The sequence below is a fragment of the Chanodichthys erythropterus genome, chromosome 8 (genome assembly GCF_024489055.1).
Source record: "Chanodichthys erythropterus isolate Z2021 chromosome 8, ASM2448905v1, whole genome shotgun sequence".
NCBI classification, from domain to species: domain Eukaryota; kingdom Metazoa; phylum Chordata; class Actinopteri; order Cypriniformes; family Xenocyprididae; genus Chanodichthys; species Chanodichthys erythropterus.
In genome coordinates, this window is record NC_090228.1 from 24716974 (window position 1) to 24740079 (window position 23106).

Below are 23106 nucleotides of genomic sequence, written 5' to 3' on the forward strand. Positions count from 1 at the left end.
CAAGTAACGAGTAAAGTAACGTCTCAGTGTCTAATGTAACCCCCGTTCCCTGAAGGAGGGAACAGAGATGTTACGTCAGAACTGACTGACACAATGGGACGTAACATCAAACGTGACTGACTGATATGGAACACATTCCTTTTACATTTACAACAAAATATCGGAGTTACTTTTTCAAATAAGTAACGCAAGTTACTTTGTTTTCAAATTTATTGACTGGCACCTCTCTTGTCTCCACGTTGAGAGAAATCTTGAGTAAGTGAAGAGGTGTAAACATGATGGTAATTGTAGTTCTAGACTAAATGTGAGTAAGCGATTACTCGTAACTTTCCATAAGAAGTAACGCAATTAGTAACTTTTAGGGAGTAACGCAATATTGTAATGCATTACTTTTACAAGTAACTTTCCCCAACACCGCTGAGCAAATGTTTCTTACTTCTCGGTGACATAGAGCATCCCGTTGCGAATGTAGTCAGTGGGCATCTTCCTGTCTCTGTTTATCAGACAGCATCTCCATCCATTCTCACATACTGAAAAGAAAAAAAAACTAAATCACTTGGTTGTAAACAAGTGGAAAGAGAAGTGAGAAAATAATCTGTTTGGCGTATTCCAACTCAATCTTATTTAGGTTTCAAGTACTTTTTTTCTTCGGGATGCAAAGTCTCATAAGACAAGAACCAAGTCTACGAGAGGTCTCACCGGGCAGAGGTCTCTCAATCTCAGGTAGGTTGAAGATCTCATGGAATGCTCCTTTCTTTGTGTTGTGTGGACGGCCACTCTCTTCCTCTCGGGTCACTCCGGGTGGGATGGTGGCTAAACTGCTCCGTGAGACCACTGGCTGAATCTTAACATAAAAGGGAGGGATTTTATAACTACTCAAAGAAACAGTTTGCATTAAAGGTGCGCTATGTAATATTTTATGTCCGCTAGAGGTCGCTAGAGGCCTATTCAAAACAAAGGCATAGCTTGATGACGCCAAGTTTGAGCGTGGAATCTTGGGATATGTGGTTTTCACCTCAACAGCCGGTGGAAAATAATCGGGATAGGACTCGGGAAGAAATCATGTTCATGGATGCGATTATTAACGTTACTGTAGTATGAAGCAGAGCAGCAGCTGAACGGGACCGCTGGAGCGATTGTGCAACACACGCCTCACAAGCAGCGGGACTTTTATTATGACAGTCGCCGGCGCCGCTTCCGCTTTTTCCAGTCATGAGTATGAGGTAACACAGCTCTGTTTATCATATTAGATACATTTGAGAGTGTTGAAATTATGTTCTGACGTTACTCTGTGCGTTCACTCGATGGCTGCTATGACACACTGTTACACACTGCAGTAAGATAGATTGATTTTAGAATATCATATTAAATATTGGATGGCTTGTGTTGATAAATGGCATGCAATTAATTTTAAAACGTATTGTATGATGGAGAAAATGCGCTGCATCTGATTATGATATGTTGGCTATTTCACAAAATAGTGTTTTTCTCTGAGGCATGGTAAAGCATGGTACTCGCAAAAAAAAAATCAAGAAAATTAGATTTAAAAAATAAGACCAAACGTGCTGAGCTATATAACAATTATTAGTTTTGTCTATAAATATATCAAAACAGTTGTTCCCTTGCCTATTAAAACATGTAAATATTAAAGCGTCTTTGGTGTTTTCATGGTTTCTACAAAATAAAACCGAGGTTAATGCTAGGGATGTGTCACGATTATCGAATATTCGATTAGTCGATTTAATTATAGAATATCCAATAGGTTGTGCGATTGTCGTCTTAAAAAAATCCTCATGTTTCCAATGGTGACACGTTCATGTAACCAGAGGGAGGCGCGCGCTGCCAATAACGCACCTAAAAAGCTGTCAACAGCAGAACATAGACAAGCGTGGCATATAACAGAGACGTTAAAATCAGTGTTCACACGACACACATGCCGTCATTAGGCTGTTCACAATGATATAACGAGTTTGGGCAGACTAAAATCAATATGGCTTGAGGTAAGCTTGCTGCGATAGTCGGTGTTGCCGGTGTTCAGGAACAACATCGGTATCATAACTTGTCACCGCTCCCGAATTGGCGCTAATTTGAAAGTGAAAGTAAAATCCCCTCAGTCATTCATGGTGCGTGTCCACAAAAAGGTGCCGGACTGGACAAAAGCGAGGCGAACGAACGAGCGAGCGACACTGATAGTCCACACTGGCGGAGAGCGAGCGTTTTCAGTTTATTCCTCCGGAAGCTCAACGTAGGTATTAATTGAAAGCGCTCGCTCTGCTTCGCACTGTTATGAATGGCCATGCAGATTTTACTTTCACTTATATTAACGAACATATTAATATGTTTTAGCACATTACAATCATTATATGGCTTGAGTTAAGACAGCATATTCTCCAATGAATTAAACAGTTTATCAATATCATACAGATTGAAAGCGTGAATGGCCACTGTTTGTGTGTTGATGCGTGGGTGCGGGAGAGGGGTGCGATTTTTGAATAATAATCAAATAATTCCCAGCGATTTTCGAATATTATTTTTGCTTAAAATGCCCATCCCTAGTTAACGCGGTATGATGCAATTGACAGGCGACTCCTCACACGCCTTGGTTAAAATTGCAATTTTCTCGAGATTTACAAATAGTTGCAAACATTTGGGATATTGTAAGTACTCAAGTGAACAAAATATATAACACTGGCCTAGTGGTTTTTGGATATTTTACTGCAAAATTCTTACATATTGCACCTTTAACTGACAGTTTTAGCCAAAACATTTAAGTAAATCTTTCCCATTTTACTTACATAATCTCACATATTTCTGGGACAGGGTATTCATGATATTTATACTTATAAAGGATAGCTGTTTAAGGAGGTAAAGAAACATTTTTTTTTCTTCTGGAAGCACATGCACTAATCAATCACTCACAATAGCAATTATACCATGGTCTGTCTGATTCTGATTGGCTGGAAGGTGTGCAATAATGCACATTTAATGCCAAGTCAGTTAAGTCACCATTCTATATGAAATTTCATTGAAGCGCGCACACACACATACGTAACTGACCCGCACAGCACACAGAAACAGGAGCAGAGAAACTTGTTGTTAAAGCTACTCGTGATTTTTATTAATACATTAACTTCGCTACTGAATCACTAAATTATATTACTCGGCAGTCTGCAAGGAGGTTGTAACGTCTCTGTTTTTTAAAGTAATTCAACTCACAGCTTCACTGATAGTAGAGAGACACTGCACAGATGCAGGTAATTCACACGCACATTTCTTTTCTCAGTAGGCTAATTCATTCAAATAAATATTATAATTCAATCAAATAAATGTAAGTGTCAGATTTAAAGTGGAAAGAATGCTAGATCTAACGTCATTTTAACCCTTCCGGTCAAATAATGTGCTGCAAACATCAATAACAGCTTTAACTTGTCAATGCTGGCAAATGACCATGGTATAAGCGGGATAATCAATGGCTAACTGTACATTAAACGATCTGAATGCTTCACTTTGCATCAGGTGGTTTTTCCCCCTGACGTCGTGCATTAAAATAGTTTAATACACAGCTAGCAGTGGATTATCCCTTACTTTTAATATATATTAGGGAAGCAAACAGGTTTCATTTTGGTTTCCTGTTGACTTTAAGCTTAAAAAAGTTTTTTTTTTATCATCACTTATACAAAGTGCGTTCGCGGCATGTTGTAATTACCGTAATTAAAAGATTACGACATGTAAAAAGCGTCCACATCCTCATAGAACTCATAATTACAACTTGTAAACTGGGAATTTTTTGGAGAGCTCCGACTTGTACCACCTGACCGCTGCAGATTTATATTGTGGTTGATAGTGTTGCGCATAATTTCGAGTCCAAGGACGTGAACAGCAATTTACGTGTAGTCATCTCGTAATTACGGTAATTACAACATGAAAGCAAAAGTCAACATGAAATGCGTTCATGTAGGAAAGTCAGTGTAATGATGTTTTGAGAGAAGGTTAAAGGTAATGTGACCAACCACCATTGAGCTCATTCTCAAGGGCATGTAGTATGTTTTCTCTGTAAAGACTCCCATGACAACACAGTCAAAATACATGAAGGGTCCTAAAGGGAAAAAATTCAACTATTTCTACCTCTAATGATCTAATGATCTACTTCAAAGAACCCAAACTACAGCTGCACTGTAAAAAAATTAAAATAATATATATATATATATATATATATATATATATATATATATATATATATATATATATATATATATATATATATATATATAGACTTAAAAAATGTGAAAAAAATTGAAAAATAAAAACACAGGATTACTAAAAATTTAGCTAAAATGAAAAAAAAAAAAATCAAATTGTTAATAAAACACTATAACAGGATCTCAATTATACTAAAATAACACTGGTGGAAACTACTCAGATTTTGAGCAAAGCAATCCTTTTTGTCTTGAATGACACTAACTACAGTAGGCACACACAGAGCAAACCCAACACATAGTCTGTGAAAATGGATTCAAAATGGCACATTAGCTGTATATGTTACATTAAACTGCAATAGCTACATTAGATTAGATTAAGCCATCAATTCAAGCCATAAATCATTAATATTAAACACTTTCAGAATATCAGTCAATTAATGATATTTTATACCAGATTTGTAAATAAAGAGCCAATACAGCAGAGAGCAAGAAATGTCTATCAGATATTACACCACATAATTAGAGTTTGGATGAAGAAAATAAAGACGATTTTAAGACTATACCTAAGAAGGATGTGGACATCTTGGATGACATGGGGGTGAGTGAATTATCAGGAAAATTTTATTTGAAAGTGGACTAATCCTTTAAGCATTAGGGTAAAGTACAGTGCCCCTAAAGGGAGAAGGTGATGGAAAAAAAACATGAGATGGGAGGAAAAATTATATCAATGCTTTTGCATTCTCTCGCAAATGTCTTACGTTCCGCCGAGAAACTTTGCGTACACTCGCAAAAAACCCATCTAATTTTTTCCATCATGTCACTTTAGGGGTTACATAGTAATGAGAGATTTTTTGGCATTACGATAAAAAGTATGTTTTTTTTATTATTATCATTTATTATAGACCTTATGTAGCCCTGCCCTTTTTCAGCGCTACACTCGTTGTGTTCTGTCTTCAGGTTTATATTTCCACATTATGAAGGTAAGATCTCGTTTTAAAATCTTCTCAGGCTAGTGACATTTGTTATGATATCAGCTTTAAACATTACAATGCTCATGATAACCTTCTACAATTAAATCCACTTCACCAGCTAATTACCTGTGTTGGGCATGTTACTTAGAAAAAGTAATTAGTTATAGTTACTAGTTACTTCTCACAAATAGTAACTGAGTTACATCATTATAAAAGTAACTAATTACCAGGGAAAGTAACTATTGCATTACTTAAAAAAAAACAAAAAAAATAAATATGTCAAATAACTTGGATGCCCCAATATTAAATATGATAAATGAATGAAATTGACACTAAATAGAAAAAAATGTATTATTATAAATCATTGTACACTAATCAATTTTAATGTTGCTTTGGGACAATGTGAGAGACACCTATCAAATTCAATATATTATTGTAAATATTATCATTAGTGGAAAAATAAAACACAATAGATGGTCTAGAACTTTTAATTTTTATTGCACAGCCCACAACTGGGCAACAAATAAGTTTAAAAATAAATGCTTGATCTGACTCGACACATGATCCGCTCTTCCTCACAACATGAAATTTCTCTGTACTGTACGTGTTCGTATTAAAAAAAAACTTATTTAGTTTCATATTTATATTCAAAGAGGCCTATTATAATGTTATTTTTTTAATTTCATCTATTTGATTATGAAAAGAGAACAGCATAAGACAGTATCCATCATAAGATGCGCAATATATAGGGAGACATGGAGTGGGTTGGACATGATTTTGACCACTTCATTAAGTTTTGTTTTGCTGAAAGCCTTTCTTTAAAGTAAATTTCGTTTTGTAAAAACTGCATCTTAATTTTAATCAAATGTTTTATCAACCAATTGCCTGGATTTTATAAATAACAAGCAAATAGCCTATAGCAAACAATATAATCATGACATGAAGGCGCCGGCACGATCACTTGCAAGTGAACTGGAGCGCATCTTATAAATGTCTCCTTGCTGTTTTTGTCACATTCATAATCATTACTTTTGCCAGTTCTTTATGGCAAGCTTTATGCGTGCGCTTGAGTGCTATATAGCCTATATTACGTAAACGCTCATTATTATGGTTTATTCTCTCCAGTATTTAAGAAATTAAATTTATATAAATGTGATCAGTCAACTAATTGCTTAAATGAACAAGTACGATTCAACTAGAAAAAAACATATTTCACATAGGCCTATTTTCGATCCAGCATGTCACGAAGAGTATTCTGGTAATCAGTTTAAATTTATATTTGTGTATGACTAACCTGTACTGTTTCTTTACAACAAAACGCTTTGCAGGTCTATCATCCCTAGTCACACACCAATCTTCATCAGCTAGCTTACGTGTCCCACCCCAACACACACACCAGAGAAAAAACTTTCCAGGTCCTATGGCTGAGAGAGAGTCTATTCGGATGAAAACCGCTTCAGTGAGCTCATTATAGTAATGCCGCATTTTATTGTCAGTAACGGTAACGGCGTTGTAACGGGGGAAAAAGTCATTTGTTTGATTACTCATTACTGAAAAAAGTAACGCTGTTAGTAACACCATTTATTTATAACACCGTTATTCCCATCACCGCTAATTACTCTTCGACAGTGATGCAAATAGGAAAATACAGCGCTACCGCTAAACCGGTAGTTCAAACACAAATTTGCACATAAGGTCTATAATAGCGAGAACTTGGGTGGGAAATTTGCCTAATTGTAGTTAAATAAAGTAAATAAAAGCCTGGTCCAAATATATATATATATATATATATATATGTATATATATAATGTAAAATATCTTTTAATTTTGTGGTGAAATATGACCTGGACATTTCTCTGTGAAATAAACCTAAGTTAAGTTAACTGAAACTAAGTGGCCATTTTGATCCATTTGGGCACAGGCAAAATTCATATCACAAGGTGCATCTAGATCCAAACACACACAGGTAAAGAAAGTAAGGTCAGCTGGTTTGATCTCACACACACAGGTGCTGGCAGAAGCACACCACAGTCCCTACCTTCTCACACCCAGACAGCTGAGAGAGAAAAACAACAGATTATATGTGATCGTCATGTCAGCGACCTACACTGATGATTCTCCTACGAGGCAACACCCATCACTCTCACACACACACATTTACAGTGCCTGACACTCTGAAAAAAATGTTTCAAATAGGTATGACATTTTAAATGTAAAAACACCCAGGAGGCTGCTGTTAGAGTATGACATTGTCTCTTTCTTTCTCACCCGTCGAGACACAGTGGCATTGCTGCGCTCTTTCAGCTGAGGGTCGGTGGGCAGGCTGTTCCACATGATGTACGGAGTGTCGTATTTGTCTCGGAGTTTCGGACAGCTCTTAAAAAGGAAGTCTATAATAAAGAACTTGATGCCTGCGTAAAGCCCTACCAGGGAAAACACACATACATGAGAATGATAAAAACAACAGCATTTCAGCACAAAAAAATATGTTATTTTACAAGATTTATTTCATTATATTTAATAAAATAAACTTTTATTTCAATTTCACAGAATGCTCTTATTTACTAAATATACTAGACAAAAAGCTACTATTAAAGGGTTAAAATTCTGTCATTAATTACTCACCCTCATGTCGTTCCACACCCATAAGACCTTCGTTCATCTTCAGAACACAAATTAAGATATTTTTGATGAAATCCGATGGCTCAGTGAGGCCTCTATTGACAGCAAGATAGTTAACACTTTCAGATGCCCAGAAAGCTACTAAAGACGTATTTAAAACAGTTCATGTGACTACAGTGGTTCAACCTTAATGTTATGAAGCGACGAGAATACTTTGTGTGCGACAAAAAACAAAATAATGACTTTTCAACAATATCTAGTGATGGGCGATTTCAAAACACTGCTTCATGAAGCTTCGAAGCTTTAGTTTCAAATCAGTGGTTCGGAGTGCCAAAGTGATGTGATTTCAGTAAATGAGGCTTCGTTACGTCAGAAGTGTTTCGAAATTTCAATGGTTCACCACTGGGGGGCCTGACTTCATAAAGCTACGAAGCAGTGTTTTGAAATTGGCCATCACTAGATATTGTTGAAAAGTTGTTATTTTGTTTGTTTTTTTGGCGCACAAAAAGTATTCTCGTCGCTTTATAATATTAATGTTGAACCACTGTAGTCACATGAACTGTTTTAAATATGTTTTTAGTAGCTTCCTGGGAATCTGAAAGGTGTTAATTATCGTGCTGTCAATGGAGGCCTCACTGCGCCTTTGGATTTCATCAAAAATATCTTATTTGTGTTCTGAAGATGAACGAAGGTCTTATGGGTGTGGAACAACATGAGGGTGAGTAATAAAGGACAGAATTTCCATTTTTGGGTGAACTAACCCTTTAACTACCAGTTTTGGGTGAGTAAGATTTTTTTTAACATTTTGAAAGGCATTTCTTATAAGGCTGCATTTTGATCAAAAATACAGTAAAAACAGTAATATTGTGAAGAATTATTACAATATACAATTTTAATATAGTTTATAATTTATTCCTGAATTTCCAGCAGGCATTTACTTCAGTGACACATGATATTTCAGAAATCATTCTAATATGCTGATTTGGGGCTCAAAAAAATATTTATTATCAATTTTGGGGGAAATTTTTTTGCTAATTATTATTATTATTATTATTTTGGAAACTTGATTGTTTTTTATGTAACAATGTTAAGTCTTTACTGTCACTTTTGATAAAGTATGTATCCTGGCCAAATAATAAATTCCCTTCTTTTTAATGAAGATCGTCTCGGTTACGTATGTAACCCTCGTTCCCTGAAGGAGGGAACGGAGACGTACGTCAGTAGTGACCGACGAATTGGGATATCGCTTAGAGAGCCCTATCATCTTCGTGTAAACTAAAACAAGCCAATGGAATTGGCGTGCGATATTTGCATAATGCGCACCGCCCCCGTCAGGTGTATATAAATAGGAAGCAGATGCAATCGCACTCTGTTTTTCGCTGAGGAGACAACTGGTGTCCGCGCTACAGCGAGGGTACAGAAACTGTGGCGACGGGACGTACGTCTCCGTTCCCTCCTTCAGGGAACGAGGGTTACATACGTAACCGAGACGTTCCCTTTCAGTCGGTCACGTTCGACGTACGTCAGTAGTGACCGACGAATTGGGATCCCAACTAAAGCGCCACAGTTACGAAACCCCTTCCAGTGCCCAGCGCAAGTTCAGCCGCCCATAGCACCGGCTGGCGGTGAAGGGGGCGAGCTTACACCGAGAGAGTCTACTGCTGTCTAACCACTACCCACTAAGTAAACTAGACACACTGGGGAAGCGAACCCGTAAGGGACGCTGCGGAAACCACTACCTACCCCATGGGGGAGGAGTTTACGTGGGAATACACACATGGACTGGCCCGGGGGGGCAGTACGCATATGGAGTCCCTGGGATGGCTCCACCTGGTTAGGGGGAGACTCATCTGACAGGTGACAGCAGAGCTGGCTCTGCTAAGGGAAAGACACGGACTCGGCCCGTAGGGAGTTTTAAACCGTGGAAAATACACATATAGGACCGCTCACGTAGAGGGGTCACGACATATGGGCCCCAGCCAACAGACAGCGTCAGCGACGGATGTAGGCCTGGCATCAGACACTCCGCAGGCTATAAAACCTAGCGAACGTGTTAGGTGTCGCCCAGCCCGCAGCTCTACAGATATCTGTCAGCGAGGCGCCATGAGCCAGCGCCCAGGAAGAGGCCACCCCTCTGGTGGAGTGGGTTCTCAACCCGAGCGGGCAAGGCACGCCCTGGGATTCGTACGCCAAGGCGATGGCATCCACTATCCAGTGGGCCATCCTCTGCTTGGAGACAGCCTTTCCCTTCTGCTGGCCTCCGTAACAGATGAAGAGCTGATCTGAGGTCCTGAAGCTTCGCGTTCTGTCCACGTAAACGCGCAGAGCGCGGACGGGACAGAGCAAAGCTAGGGCTGGGTCTGCCTCCTCCGAGAGCAGCGCTTGCAGGTTCACTACCTGATCTCTGAAGGGAGTAGTAGGAACCTTGGGCACGTATCCAGGCCGGGGTCTCAGGATGACGTGAGAATCACCGGGCCCGAATTCTAGGCACGTTTCGTCGACCGAAAAAGCATGCATATCAGATCGTGTTTCCCCAGGGACTTACCCACAACTGCATGGTGATGTGCGGCAATAGCGGCAACATGCACCTAGAGGGTGGAGGGAGACAGCCTTCGCTCCAACCCATCTTGCAGAAAGGAAAGCACGGATCCGACCGAACATGATCGGGGGTCCTCTCGGCGAGAGGCACACCATTCGACGAACAGGTTCCACTTCAACGGATAGAGATTCCTAGTGGAAGGAGCTCTAGCGGAAGTGAAGGTGTCTACAACCGCTTGCGGGAGATCACTCAGAACCTCCGCATCCCGTCCAGGGACCACACGTGGAGGTTCCACAGATCGGGACGCGGGTGCCACAGGGTGCCCCGTCTCTGAGTCAGGAGGTCCTTCCTCAGAGGAATCGGCCAGGGAGGGGCTGTCGCGAGGAGGATGAGATCTGAGAACCAGGTCCGAGTGGGCCAGTATGGAGCCACTAACAGAACCTGCTCCCCGTCCTCCCTGACCTTGCACAGGAGTTGTGCGAGAAGGCTCACTGGGGGAAACGCATATTTGCGCAGACCCGGGGGCCAGCTGTGTGCCAGGGCATCCGTGCCGAGCGTGCCGCAGGTCAGGGAATAAAACCACTGGCAGTGGGCAGTTTCTGGGGAGGCAAACAGGTCTACCTGAGCCTCGCCGAAATGCTGCCAAATCAGCTGAACCGCCTGGGGGTGGAGCCGCCACTCGCCCGCAAGTGGAGGCTGCCGTGACAGCTCGTCGGCTGCACGGTTGAGCACACCTGGGACATGAGTGGCCCGAAGGGACCTCAGATACTTCTGACTCCACAACAAGAGATGGCGGGCGAGTTGCGACATGCGACGGGAGCGTAGACCACCCTGACGGTTGATGTACGCAACGGCCGCAGTGCTGTCTGAGCGGACTAGAACGTGCTTGCCTGACAACAGCTTCTTGAAGCGGGCCAACGCAAGACGTACCGCTAGCAACTCGAGGCAATTGATATGCCAATGCAGCTGAGGCCCCGTCCAAAGACCTGCCACTGCATGCCCGTTGTACGTGGCCCCCCATCCCGTGGCAGAGGCATCTGTGGAGACCACAGCATGCCTGGACACTTGTTCGAGGGGTACTCCGGCCCGCAGGAACGAAGGGTCCGACCACCGGACAAGGGTGCGACGGCAGCTCGGTGTCACGGGAACACGGAGCGTGCCGCACTGCCACGCCCATCTCGGGACCCGGCCGCGGAGCCAGTGTTGAAGCGGTCTCATATGAAGCAATCCGAGCGGCGTGACCGCGGCTGCAGATGCCATATGCCCCAGGAGCCTCTGAAAATCTTTCAGTGGAGCCGCTGTCCTGCGCTTGAGCGAACTCAGGCAGTTCAACACCGACTGGACGCGCGCCTCGGTGAGACGCGCAGTCCGTGCAACCGAGTCTAGCTCGAGACCGAGATAAGAGATCCTCTGCCCGGGGGCGAGTTTGCTCTTATCCCAGTTGACCCGAAGACCCAACCGGCTGAGGTGAGCTAAAACCATGTCCCTGTGTTCGCACAACTGCTCTCGCGAGCTGGCCAGGATCAGCCAGTCGTCGAGATAGTTGAGAATACGAACGCCCTGTTCCTTGAGGGGAACAATGGCCGCCTCCGCAACCTTCGTAAAGACGCGGGGTGACAGGGCCAGCCCGAAGGGTAGGACTTTGTACTGATATGCCCGACCCTCGAACGCAAACCGGAGGAAGGGTCTGTGTCGAGGCAGAATCGAGACATGAAAATACGCGTCCTTCAGGTCTATTGCTGCAAACCAATCCCGGGGACGGACGCATTCGAGAATGCGCTTCTGCGTGAGCATCTTGAACGGCATCTTGTGAAGGTACCGGTTCAGGACGCGCAGATCCAGGATTGGCCGTAGCCCACCGCCCTTTTTCGGTACAATGAAGTAGGGGCTGTAGAACCCCGACTTCATATCGGCTGGAGGGACCGGCTCGATTGCATCCTTCGCCAGCAGGACAGCAATCTCCGCCCGGAGAAATGGTGCACTGTCCAACGACACCTGAGTGAAGTGGACACCCCTGAAAACCGGGGGACGCCGGGCGAACTGAATCGCATAGCCGAGTCTGACAGTGCGAATGAGCCAGCGGGACGGGCTGGGAAGCGTGATCCACGCCTCCAGACTCCGAGCCAGCGGGACCAAAGGCACCACAGACGCACCGGGGGTGGGGCAGCAAGGCAGAGAGGGACCCGACTCGGACGGCATGGAAGTGGCCCGGAGTGAGGTCGGACTCTGCGAGGCAGCAGTGCGAATGGGAGACGGCGCACGGGACGCGGTCTGCGCCATCACACTGCCGCCTACTGGCGGAATGGGAGGGGGTTGCGAGTGGCGAGGCGGGGCCTGGCACACTGGCGAACGCGCCCTCCTGTGACCTGGAGTTTGAGGAAACTGCTCTTTTTGTGGCAAAGTGGGTACCGCTGGACTCCGGAGAGCCAGCGGCGGTAGATAGACAGCCGCCACAAAATCCCCCCGGCCCTCCTCCGGGGGTGGGAGAGCAGATGGAATACTCTCCCAAAGGGCAGGAACCTTCCGCTCCAGGTCGCCCGTCTCCGGGCCGAGTTTTCCCCGACCGCTTGCCACCTGGTTGGCAGAGAGGGGTTGGGCACCACGTCTGCGACCGGCACCCTGCTGTTTGGTTGGTGTAGGCTGCTGCTTTGCCAACTTAGCAGGGGCGGAGGAAGACGCAGGCGGGTGCCCTCGGCGACGAGCGGGCTGAGGCTGAGCCACGGGCGGCTGGGTGGAGGCAGCAGCGGACCGCCGTGGCATGACATGTCTGATAGCCTCAACCTGCTTCTGTGCAGCGGAGAACTGTTGGGCACAGCTCTCCACCGCGTCGCTGAAAAGGCCGACCGGAGACACGGGGGAATCCAGGAACCGACGTTTGTCGGTCTCCCTCATGTCTGCCAAGGTCAGCCAGAGGTGGCGTTGCTGGGCTACCAGAGTAGACATCGCCTGGCCAACAGAACGCGCTGTCACCTTCGTTGCCCGGAGGGCAAGGTCAGTGGCAGCGCGCAGCTCCCCAAGCAGCTGTTGGTCAGGACCTTCCTGGGGCATCTGCGACAGCGCTTTTGCCTGATAGACCAGCAAAAGGGCCATCGCGTGCAGGGCAGAGGCAGCCTGCCCACAGGCACTGTAAGCTTTCTCAGTCAAACCGGCTGAGAATTCACAGGCCTGGGACGGGAGACGCGGCTTACCGCGCCAGCCAGCGGCCGTTGGACACAACTGCGTCGCAACAGACCGCTCGACTGGCGGGATCCTCGCGTACCCCCTGGCTAGCCCGCCGTCCAGGGAGGTGAAGGCGGACAAGGGACCAGGCCCTGTACGAGCCCCATGCGGAGCTTGCCAAGACCTGGTCACCTCATCGTGTACCTCCGGGAAGAAAGGCATTGGGGCGGGACGCTGGATTTGACCAGCGCGACCCCCCCCCAAGTACCAATCGTCCAACCGAGATGGGCCGGGACAGGGTGGAGGGTTCCACTCAAGCCCGACGCACAAGGCGGCCCGGGAGAGCACAGCCGTGAGCTCGGGATCCGACTCGGGCAACGCTACCGTCCCGGGCGGCAGCGCGTCCGAATCCTCCCCCGAGGACTCAGGCTCACCTTCCGATGCAGCGATCGACATCCGATCCGCCGCCGGCACACCAAAGGTAACGGCTGGACAGTCCGTAGAGGGCCCAGCGGAAACCAACGGTGGCACGATGGGTTGCGGTGCTGATGAGGCGGCAGGGGCCCGAGGAGCGTTTCCGCTCGGCGGGGAAGCCCTGACCGTAATCCTCAGGTCACCCTTCCTATACAGCGCCGTACCGTCATTCCGGTTCCCGGGGCCGGAAAAAAACGGTCGTACGCGGCATAGGAGAGGGGACCCCGCTTCCTGAGACTTCAGGAAGGAGAGTCTCGACCTCAGCATCGCGATAGTCATGTTCCCGCAATGGGAACATGAACCATCCACAAAAGCTGCTTCAGCGTGCAGAATGCCCAAACACGAGATGCAACGATTGTGCCCATCAGCAGGGACCAGGGAACGACCGCACCCATTAACGCACAGACGAAATGACATACTGTCAGGGTTCGTCTGTAAAGCTCTTTTAGAAGGGGAAGTCAACTCACTCGTGCTGAAGCACCCAGGGAGCGACGCGATGTGTCAGGTACACCACTCCCTGACACACCGAGGAACCGGCCCAAATCGCTACACACGCACACACTCTTTTGTGTTGCTGTGAAAACAGCAGTTTTCGAGCTTATAGCTCAGCTCCTCAGAGACTCGCGGCCTCGCTGAACGTGCCCTTTCACCAGCACTGAAAGCTCGCTGTAAATCCTCTTCTGAGGCAATGTTTTAGCATAAAACAAACGAAGAAAGGAGTCTTCTAAAACAGGACACCAGTGAATGGCTCCGAAGCGAAAGACAGAGTGCGATTGCATCTGCTTCCTATTTATATACACCTGACGGGGGCGGTGCGCATTATGCAAATATCGCACGCCAATTCCATTGGCTTGTTTTAGTTTACACGAAGATGATAGGGCTCTCTAAGCGATATCCCAATTCGTCGGTCACTACTGACGTACGTCGAACGTGACCGACTGAAAGGGAACCTAAATTTATGAACCGTAGTCTACCTTGTCGCTAAATGTCTCTTGTTAATTATGATCAAATATTAGCATGTTTGCGCCATTATAGGATCTGTATAATTCCTTTAGTGAATAGGGTGCTAAAATGACTATAGAAAAATAATCAACCCAATCTATAGTCGCAATTCATGCAGTGTACAATTCAGTGAACTCCCCTTCTCTGAAAAAGGATTTGTCTTAAATACGCCCATTCAGTGCTGTTAGACACAAGACACATGACTATGTTTCATATGAAAGCAACAATAAGCCGTTTAGAATGGTTTGAATGTGTTGTAATGTTATTAGTGTGAATGGGGTGTTTATGTACTGTACATGTGTGGGGTTATGAGCAATAATTCTCACCAATCATGAAGCCCATCAGCTTATAGGGCAGGACGCAGGAGGAGATGAAGGCCACCCACAGAGCGATGTACAACTTCTGAGTGATCTCAGGCTGAACCCACATAAACAAACTGATGTACACATACGCACACAAACATCCACCCAAACACATGCAAACATGGAGAAACATTCATTAGTTTCCTTCAGGTCATAAGCTCATTTTTACTTTCTCTGTACAGAGCTCTAATATTTTAATGGTTTTGCGTTCAAACATAAAACGTTTGCACTCCCCTGTGAAACTTCTCAAAAACTCCCCTTTGTTCAGTCGCAAAAGCCTTGAAATATTATTTCCATCACTAGATTTGTTTGCTGGCTCAAATGTTATGTTTCTCAGGCAAACACAACAGCACTGATATATCTTTTCTTCCCTCTCAAATTTAATTTGAGATTTAATCATTAACATTTTTCTTCTCATGCCATATTATTTTCATCACCTTTTTTTTTTGGCAATTCCAAATACAAAAGTTTTGCCCCGAGAAACTTCTCTGGAAACTTTTGTGCTGTTTTGTAAGATGTGCCTGCTGTCTCACAAAAGTATTGCATTTTCTCGCAATATAGATTTTTTTCATCACCAGTTTTATGTTTCCTGGCAAAATTTTGCACTTGTTTGTTAAGTTTCTAGGGAAAATGCAAAAGTTTTGCAAGTGAACACAAAAGCATTGATTTCAATGTTTGACATTTGATTTCATATGTTTCTATCACCATGTTTCTTTAACCCCTTAACTGCAATTTTTGGGGAAAAGACCCCAACTTAAATTGTTTTAAATCTTGAATACTTTTGAGCTCAGGCTTAAGTTCGGTCTCCTTATAAAGGGGACACTTAGCAAATTCTTTTAGAAGTGAAAGAAGAAATATGAAAGTGAAGTTTTAGTTTAGAAAAATGTAAAAATATGACTTCCTATAATTTATATAAAATATATATATTTTACAAAACTGTTTTACTCTAAAACTGCAAGAAAATCAAAGTCAAAATCTAAAATCTAATCAAGTTGTGTTTTAAATTTTGTGTTGATATCTCAAAAAATGAGCTTTCAGTAAGATTTTGTTTGGGCGCAGTACCAAACTTTTCCACTAGATACCACACCATTCGTGACCACAGAAGGACTCTTCCATTTCCATAAAGCCTATGGTTTGAGTGACCTGAACCACTTATTTCTACAATATTCACACAAGACAGTATTCAATTTATGAAACTGAAATCCTATTCGGAAGTAGTATGGGCAGAATGGCAGTATTTGGTTTGAATTCAACCTTTAACAAACACATACAAGACATACAAAAAAATATTCATTGCTATTTCAAAATAAATGTCTGAACATGCCTTATGAGTCTGAAAATATTGTTGTTGTGAATTAAAACTACAAATATGAAAACTACAATTTGTAAGCTTTCAAATATATATATATATATATATATATATATATATATATATATATATATATATATATATATATATATATATTATATATATATATAGGTTGCACTTTATTTTACAGAACGTGCATTTACATGTACTTACAGTGTACTTACCTAAGTAAGTACTGGTAATATAAGGTAAGTGCAGGGGTTAAGGTTAGGTTTAGGGGTAGGTTCAGGGTTAGTACTGTACCTAGTTATTACACAGTTATTACAATTACTATAATAAGTACATATGTACATGGGGAACAGGACTGTAAAATAAAGTGCCAACGATACATAGTTTGTCATTATTATTTTAGGATTAGACCAAGATATTATTGTTTTAAATATATAATGGCAAGCGTCCTGCTAGTGGGACGGTGACAGTTAAGGGGTTAAGGAGCCCGTAGACAATAAAAGTTAAAGAGCTACTTACTTTTTGATTTTCTCCAAAACATCTGCCATCTTACCAAAAAGATTCTGCAGAAAAATACACGTGGATCAAAAAGAACAATACACAAAATGAAATTTGAGAGACATAAAATTTTAAATCACAATTTCATATGACTATTTCACATTATAAAATAAAAGTCCTCAAAAGCTATACAATAAATCATATTAAAGTAATTTCCATCTATGCTTAACAACTATCGGCTGCTTTTCCATATCACAAACTCACTCATAACAAACATTTTTAGTTTAATTTATTTTTGTTTTGTAAAGAAGTTCATACATAAAAGAAGAAGCCATCAGATCAAAATGTTTTCAAGATCAGGAGAATGAATTAAGTGTGTCCAAACTCTTGACCAATAATGTAAATGCAATGGACAGCTTTATTATTAAAATGAAAATGTAAAAAATAAAAGTGTTCATGTGTGCCTGTAAAGTTGATACCTGTGCTTTTTGTGCAACATCGAGAACTAACTGAAACTTTTCAGACACAGTCAGATCTTCCTTTGGAGGTTCCTGGAAAAAAAAAGACCACAAGGAAGAGTATTGAAATATGCACAACATAAAAACAAAAGTGAAATATTCCCCCGAAAAACATTCCTACCACAGGTTCAGAAACTTCAGGCACAATACTCCACTGAATTCTCCATCCTCTATAGAAAAAAACGAACAATATTAAATTGATTTGTTTGTGTATGTACACAAAATATGTATTTTTTATGTTAATATACAGTCACTGCATTAATGCATGTGCAGAACAGTGATAATGACTGCCTGAGTGGACAAATATGCTGACATGAGGCCTAAGATGACTACTGATCTTTTGGAGGTATATAAATTCTTACAACTGGCAATTTCAGCCAATATACAACAACACCCTCACATATAGAAATTTAAGTTAAATCTATGTAGCATTTTAAATTTAACCCTGGAATCATTTGACACAGTTTCAAAGAGCAAACATTGTCTTACCTGGCTATGAGGTAGTTCAACGACAACCTCAGAATGGCTAAGAATAGAAACAAAGGAATAGCCCAGCCATGCCATGCTGCATTCATATAAATCTGTGATAGAAGACAAAAAACACAATACACATTACATGGATGTCTCACTGATGAGCAATTTAATAAGTAAAACATTTGGTAACACTTTATTTTAGTTTCTTGTTGCATTACATGTACTTACTATTAGTAATAACAGTAAATTATGCAACTAACCTTAAACCAAACACGAATTCTAACCATAACCTTACAGTAAGTACATGTTGTTAATTAATATCACTCAGTACTTAAATGTATAATTACATTGTAACAAGGACACCTTAAAATAAAGTGTATTTTATTGGTAAATAGTAAATTAAGTAACTTATTTGTGTAATATGTACAGTAAATATGAAGGGTACAACGGGGCTGAAGGCACACCTTAAGAAAAATGTGCTTTTCACTAACTCTCAAAGTGTATGATTGCAGAAAAACATATGTTTCTATTGAACATTGATAGAGAAACTGAAAATAATTCATAAAAGTGATTTATTTTGTTTAAAAATCTTATAAATGTGTGAGATGGCGAGGGGTCCTTGGCATGGGGTAAAAGGCACACAGTACTGATACAAATACTTTAGCTAAAATAATGTTTTTAATAATGTCTAGGTTAATACTTGTCCAAAAGCTTGTACTATTTTCTGTTTATTTTTATAAATAAAATAATTAATTTTTGTTCAATAAATATAGGCTATTTTCATTAAAATATGTTAATATAAAAATAAATTTAAAAAATACAGAAAAAAATATATATTAAAAAGTAAAGATTCTGAAAACATTGAAGGAGATCCCATAATATTTACTAATATAGATTTACAGTAGTAACAATAAGTGATATTTTATTATGATATGATTAATATCATATTTTTAAATATGATTTATTCGTTATAAATATGGGTATTACCTCTAAGTTGAATACACAATTTGATATATGATATTTACCATCTAAATCTAACCATATCATGTCAACAAATGGAAAAGTTATCCAGCTATTTATTATCATGTTAATTATTGTGCCTTTTGTCACGACAGCAGGGTCGCTTTTTACCCCAAATACCATACTTTTACACATTCTTCCATCATTGCAAAGTTGCTTGAATGACCTTGAACAAAATTTAAAGTCATGAAGAAGACCTTTGTCTGAAAATATAAACATTAATTTAATTGATTCTCATTTGCTATTTAAATTAACAATATTTAAGACATCAAATATTAGATCAAACTACCTCAGAATCAACTTTGCTTTGCTGCCCGCAATCGCGTCAAGGATCAGACACGTGCATCTTGAAAAGCGGATATTTAGGAAAGTGCTGCCATCTAGTGGTTTAGAGGAAAATAAAATCAAAGGTGCCTTTTGCCCCGCAGTCCCTTTAGCCCCATTGTACCCTATAACTTTAAACATAGAAAACTGATGAAAGCCACTTACAATGAAGGCAATCGCTGACGTATAAACTGAGTGCCAGTTGGATAAGGCGGAAAGATTCCGTAAGAAATTTGTTACTGGTCTGGCACCCCGTTCTAGAAAAAAGTAAAAATAAAAAGATAAACGAGTTAAGCTGAAAACATGAAGTGTATATTAGTGCTTTAACATCAACAAAAACACATGAACACTTTAATACATCAGCAAAAATAGACTTACTAAGTCGTCGCATATTTTCTGTTAATCTGAAAGAAAGACAAAACAAATTTTCAAGCAAAAGCAGTTTCATTTAGACAGAGTTTGAGATATCATTCACGTCAATGGCACAGACAGTGGGGACAAGTTACCTTGCCTTCAGCAAACATCACTAATTTCTTCCACCAACCATAGCCTGTCTTATATTTTTGTAGCAAAGTGACACTTAATCCGTGTAAATCAATGAAAGCAGACAGCTGTGGGCAGAATACACTCAATACCTCTCTTCAGAGACAGATAGATGTACTCCATTGATCCCTGAGGGGACGTTTAAGAGACATGGACGACTCAATAGCCTCATGTATAATTGAGGCAGTTACATGCATCGACTGGACATCAGATTCAGAACTCCAGAGAATTCTACCACAAGCCACAAAACTTCGAAGATTCTCAATAGGTTTCGAAATAACTGTAGTCTGCATTATAGGTTAGTTCAAAATTTTCTGATAATTTACTCACCCCCATGTCATCTAAGACGTTTATGTCTTTCTTTCTTCAGTTGAAAAGAATGGTTTTTGAGGAGAACATTCCAGGATTTTTCTCCATTTAGTGGACTTCAACAGCTATCAACAGGTTGAAGGTCCAAATTGCAGTTTCAGTGTAGCTTCAAAGGACAATCCCCGATGAGGAATAAGTGTATTATCTAGCAAAGCAATCAGTCATTTTCTTAAAAAAAATAAATAAATAAAAATGCATATACTTTTTAACCACAAACGCTTATCTTGCACTAGTTCTGCGATATGCACCACGAATGAAAGCACCTTCAACCCATTGGTAGCTGTTGAAGTTCACTATATGGAGAAAAATCCTGGAATGTTTTCCTCAAAAACCTTAATTTCTTTTCGGCTGAAGAAAGAAAGACATGAACATCTTGGATGGCATGGGGGTGAGTAAAATCCTTCAAATAAACCAAGTGGATTAAACAGTGAACCTTACCATTTTTTGAGGAAGCTTTAAAACTTCTTAAGTTCTGAACATACTGGATTCTTTTTTTTCTATTACATGTTGAGTCCTGCTTCTCTAGTTTTGTTCATCGTATAGTAAATGTAAATTCCAGTAGGTGAAAAGTAAAAACAAGGCTGTACACAGCATGTTTGTAATGGTTTTGAGAAGGGTTTGGGGGTTTTGCTATGAATTTGACTTTTATTTTGAAAACTCTTCATAAGTTTTTTGGTTCTTTAAAATAAAAGTCTTAAATCAACAACCCCAAAGCATAAAAAAAACTTTACAAGCAGAATGGACTGTCCTGTTTTCAATTCCATCAAAATATTAGTAGTAAACAAATTCAAAAATGAGTTCTAATATTAATTACAATATGATAATTTGAAATATCTTTTTTTAAAACAAGCTGCATTAAACACAGAATATTATTTTATATAGCTACAAAAAAGAAGGTCAGCTCTTCAAAATTGGACCAGATTTTGAGGGCTGGACAACCAAAAATTTGGCAATCAAGCATAAATTTGGCATGGAAAACTTTTATTTTGACATGCAAATTAACTTTCTGCTGAAAGTAAAAGCTCCATGTTATGCAAGTCCTGCCCCTTTTGAAGATCTCCTCTTTGTCACTATACTTGGCCTATTCTGACTAAAAGCATCCTGACCACAGGGGGGCAATAAAATGTTTACAATAAAATTTTACTGGACAGAGAAAGACCTATGGGAAATGATAACAGAGCAGAGTTTTTTAGTTTCACAAGAATGACATGAAGAATGAACAATTCTTCCAAACCTGTACATAATTTAAAGACACATGCGCTACAAAATAATCTGAATTGTATAATGTTATACAGGTGATCTTTCTTCACTGACCTTTTAGCACTTAGTGGCTCCTCAGCCTCAACCGTGTTCTCCTCAGGCTGGAAGCGAAAATCCTCAATGTAAACCCCAAACCGATCATACAGCCAGCTATGCAGCCGCGAACACACCGTCTCCTTCTGCTGTTTGTCTACAGGGAGAGTTTAGAGATATACTTCATTCAGAGGCCATAACCAAAAGCTCTATTAATCTAAATCCAACAGTGGGCATAGTGAGAGACAGAGAGCTTGTGCTCTACATTCTCATTTCCTGCCTCAAACAAAAGGGGTCGGTCTGGCCTAGTTGGTCTACAAATTTAGACAAGTGCCTAAAATAACAGCTGAAAGCTTCCTGAAGCAGAGTTTTCAGATTTAATAACCACACACAAGCAGAAATCCAAAACCTTTATATAAGATTAGAGCCACAATTACCATTTCAACCCAGATGACTGACAGATAAAAGCAATAGTCAAATAGAAATGACTGATTTTGTTGCAGTAATTTACAAAAGGTTGTGGAAAATTAGTTTTTTGTTCACCCAACAGTTTGTGCACTCTTTGCAACGTAAACTGTTCTCAATTGATATTGTTCATTGAAACTTACTGTATTATGTAGAAGAGTATTGTGAGAAAGAGATTGATTGAGCGAGGTTATTACCTGCATTCAGATTTAGCATTTTCCTTCAGGTCAGTCCTATGTTCATAATAAAAAATCTGTTTAAATGTCCGATGTATTATCCTGTCCTTTTAACAGTTGAAGGGTTTTCCCGTGACTGACAATGTAAAATGTAAAAGTGTTCGCTACTGACTGACATACTCATAAAGACAGTCTTTGCCGCCATCTAATGCCGCAATAATGTAACTTCTGTTGCTGTTCACGGTCAGGGACTATTTTTTTCTGGCGGAAGGATATCAATGCAATATGTATCAATGCAGCTTTCATTAAGTAAACTTTCTCTTAAGCCTTTTAGAGAAAGTTTACTTAATGAAAGTTGCACTGATACATATTTTTGGCTTTAATATTTGTATTGTGTGGTAACCGTTTTATAAAAGCAATAAGGTACTCGAGGCTAGTGCTGCATTGTGAATAACTCACCGCTTCGCAACGTGCCTAACAACACCCTTCAGCCGTGACTTATTCACAATACAGCACAGCCTCTCGTACCTTATTGCTTACATATATATATTTATATTTAAACTTTTGTTTTTTGTTTTTCATTTTTGTTATTAAAAATAAGAGCAAAGAAGCAAAACAAAAACAAAGATATAAATGATTCACTTTGAATAAAACAACTATTTTTATCGATACTTTTCAGCACTGAAAGAGAAATATATTTAGCTGTTACAATTTTCTTGTCCGCCATGTTGGATGAATTGTGTGAATGAAGCTTTCTGCAGTGTATTGTGGGGTTGCCTT

The 23106-nt window shown here is 41.0% G+C and overlaps 1 protein-coding gene across 5 annotated transcripts in view; it reads right to left on the reverse strand.

The window, feature by feature from the left end:
• Positions 1 to 23106, reverse strand: part of gramd4a (GRAM domain containing 4a) — an 87814-nt gene that overhangs the window by 10491 nt on the left and 54217 nt on the right. For 3 of the 5 annotated variants that reach the window (XM_067392388.1, XM_067392392.1, XM_067392391.1), the window contains 12 exons: positions 21707 to 21842; positions 19859 to 19884; positions 19646 to 19737; positions 18152 to 18243; positions 17784 to 17832; positions 17624 to 17695; positions 17166 to 17209; positions 15293 to 15402; positions 7439 to 7593; positions 7209 to 7226; positions 700 to 844; positions 437 to 530 (listed from right to left, as the gene is read on the reverse strand). In XM_067392388.1, coding sequence (XP_067248489.1) covers positions 437 to 530; positions 700 to 844; positions 7209 to 7226; positions 7439 to 7593; positions 15293 to 15402; positions 17166 to 17209; positions 17624 to 17695; positions 17784 to 17832; positions 18152 to 18243; positions 19646 to 19737; positions 19859 to 19884; positions 21707 to 21842 — 1033 coding nt within the window. The remainder of the gene's footprint in view (positions 1 to 436; positions 531 to 699; positions 845 to 7208; positions 7227 to 7438; positions 7594 to 15292; positions 15403 to 17165; positions 17210 to 17623; positions 17696 to 17783; positions 17833 to 18151; positions 18244 to 19645; positions 19738 to 19858; positions 19885 to 21706; positions 21843 to 23106) is intronic. The other 2 variants (XM_067392389.1, XM_067392390.1) reach the window with 2 other exon arrangements.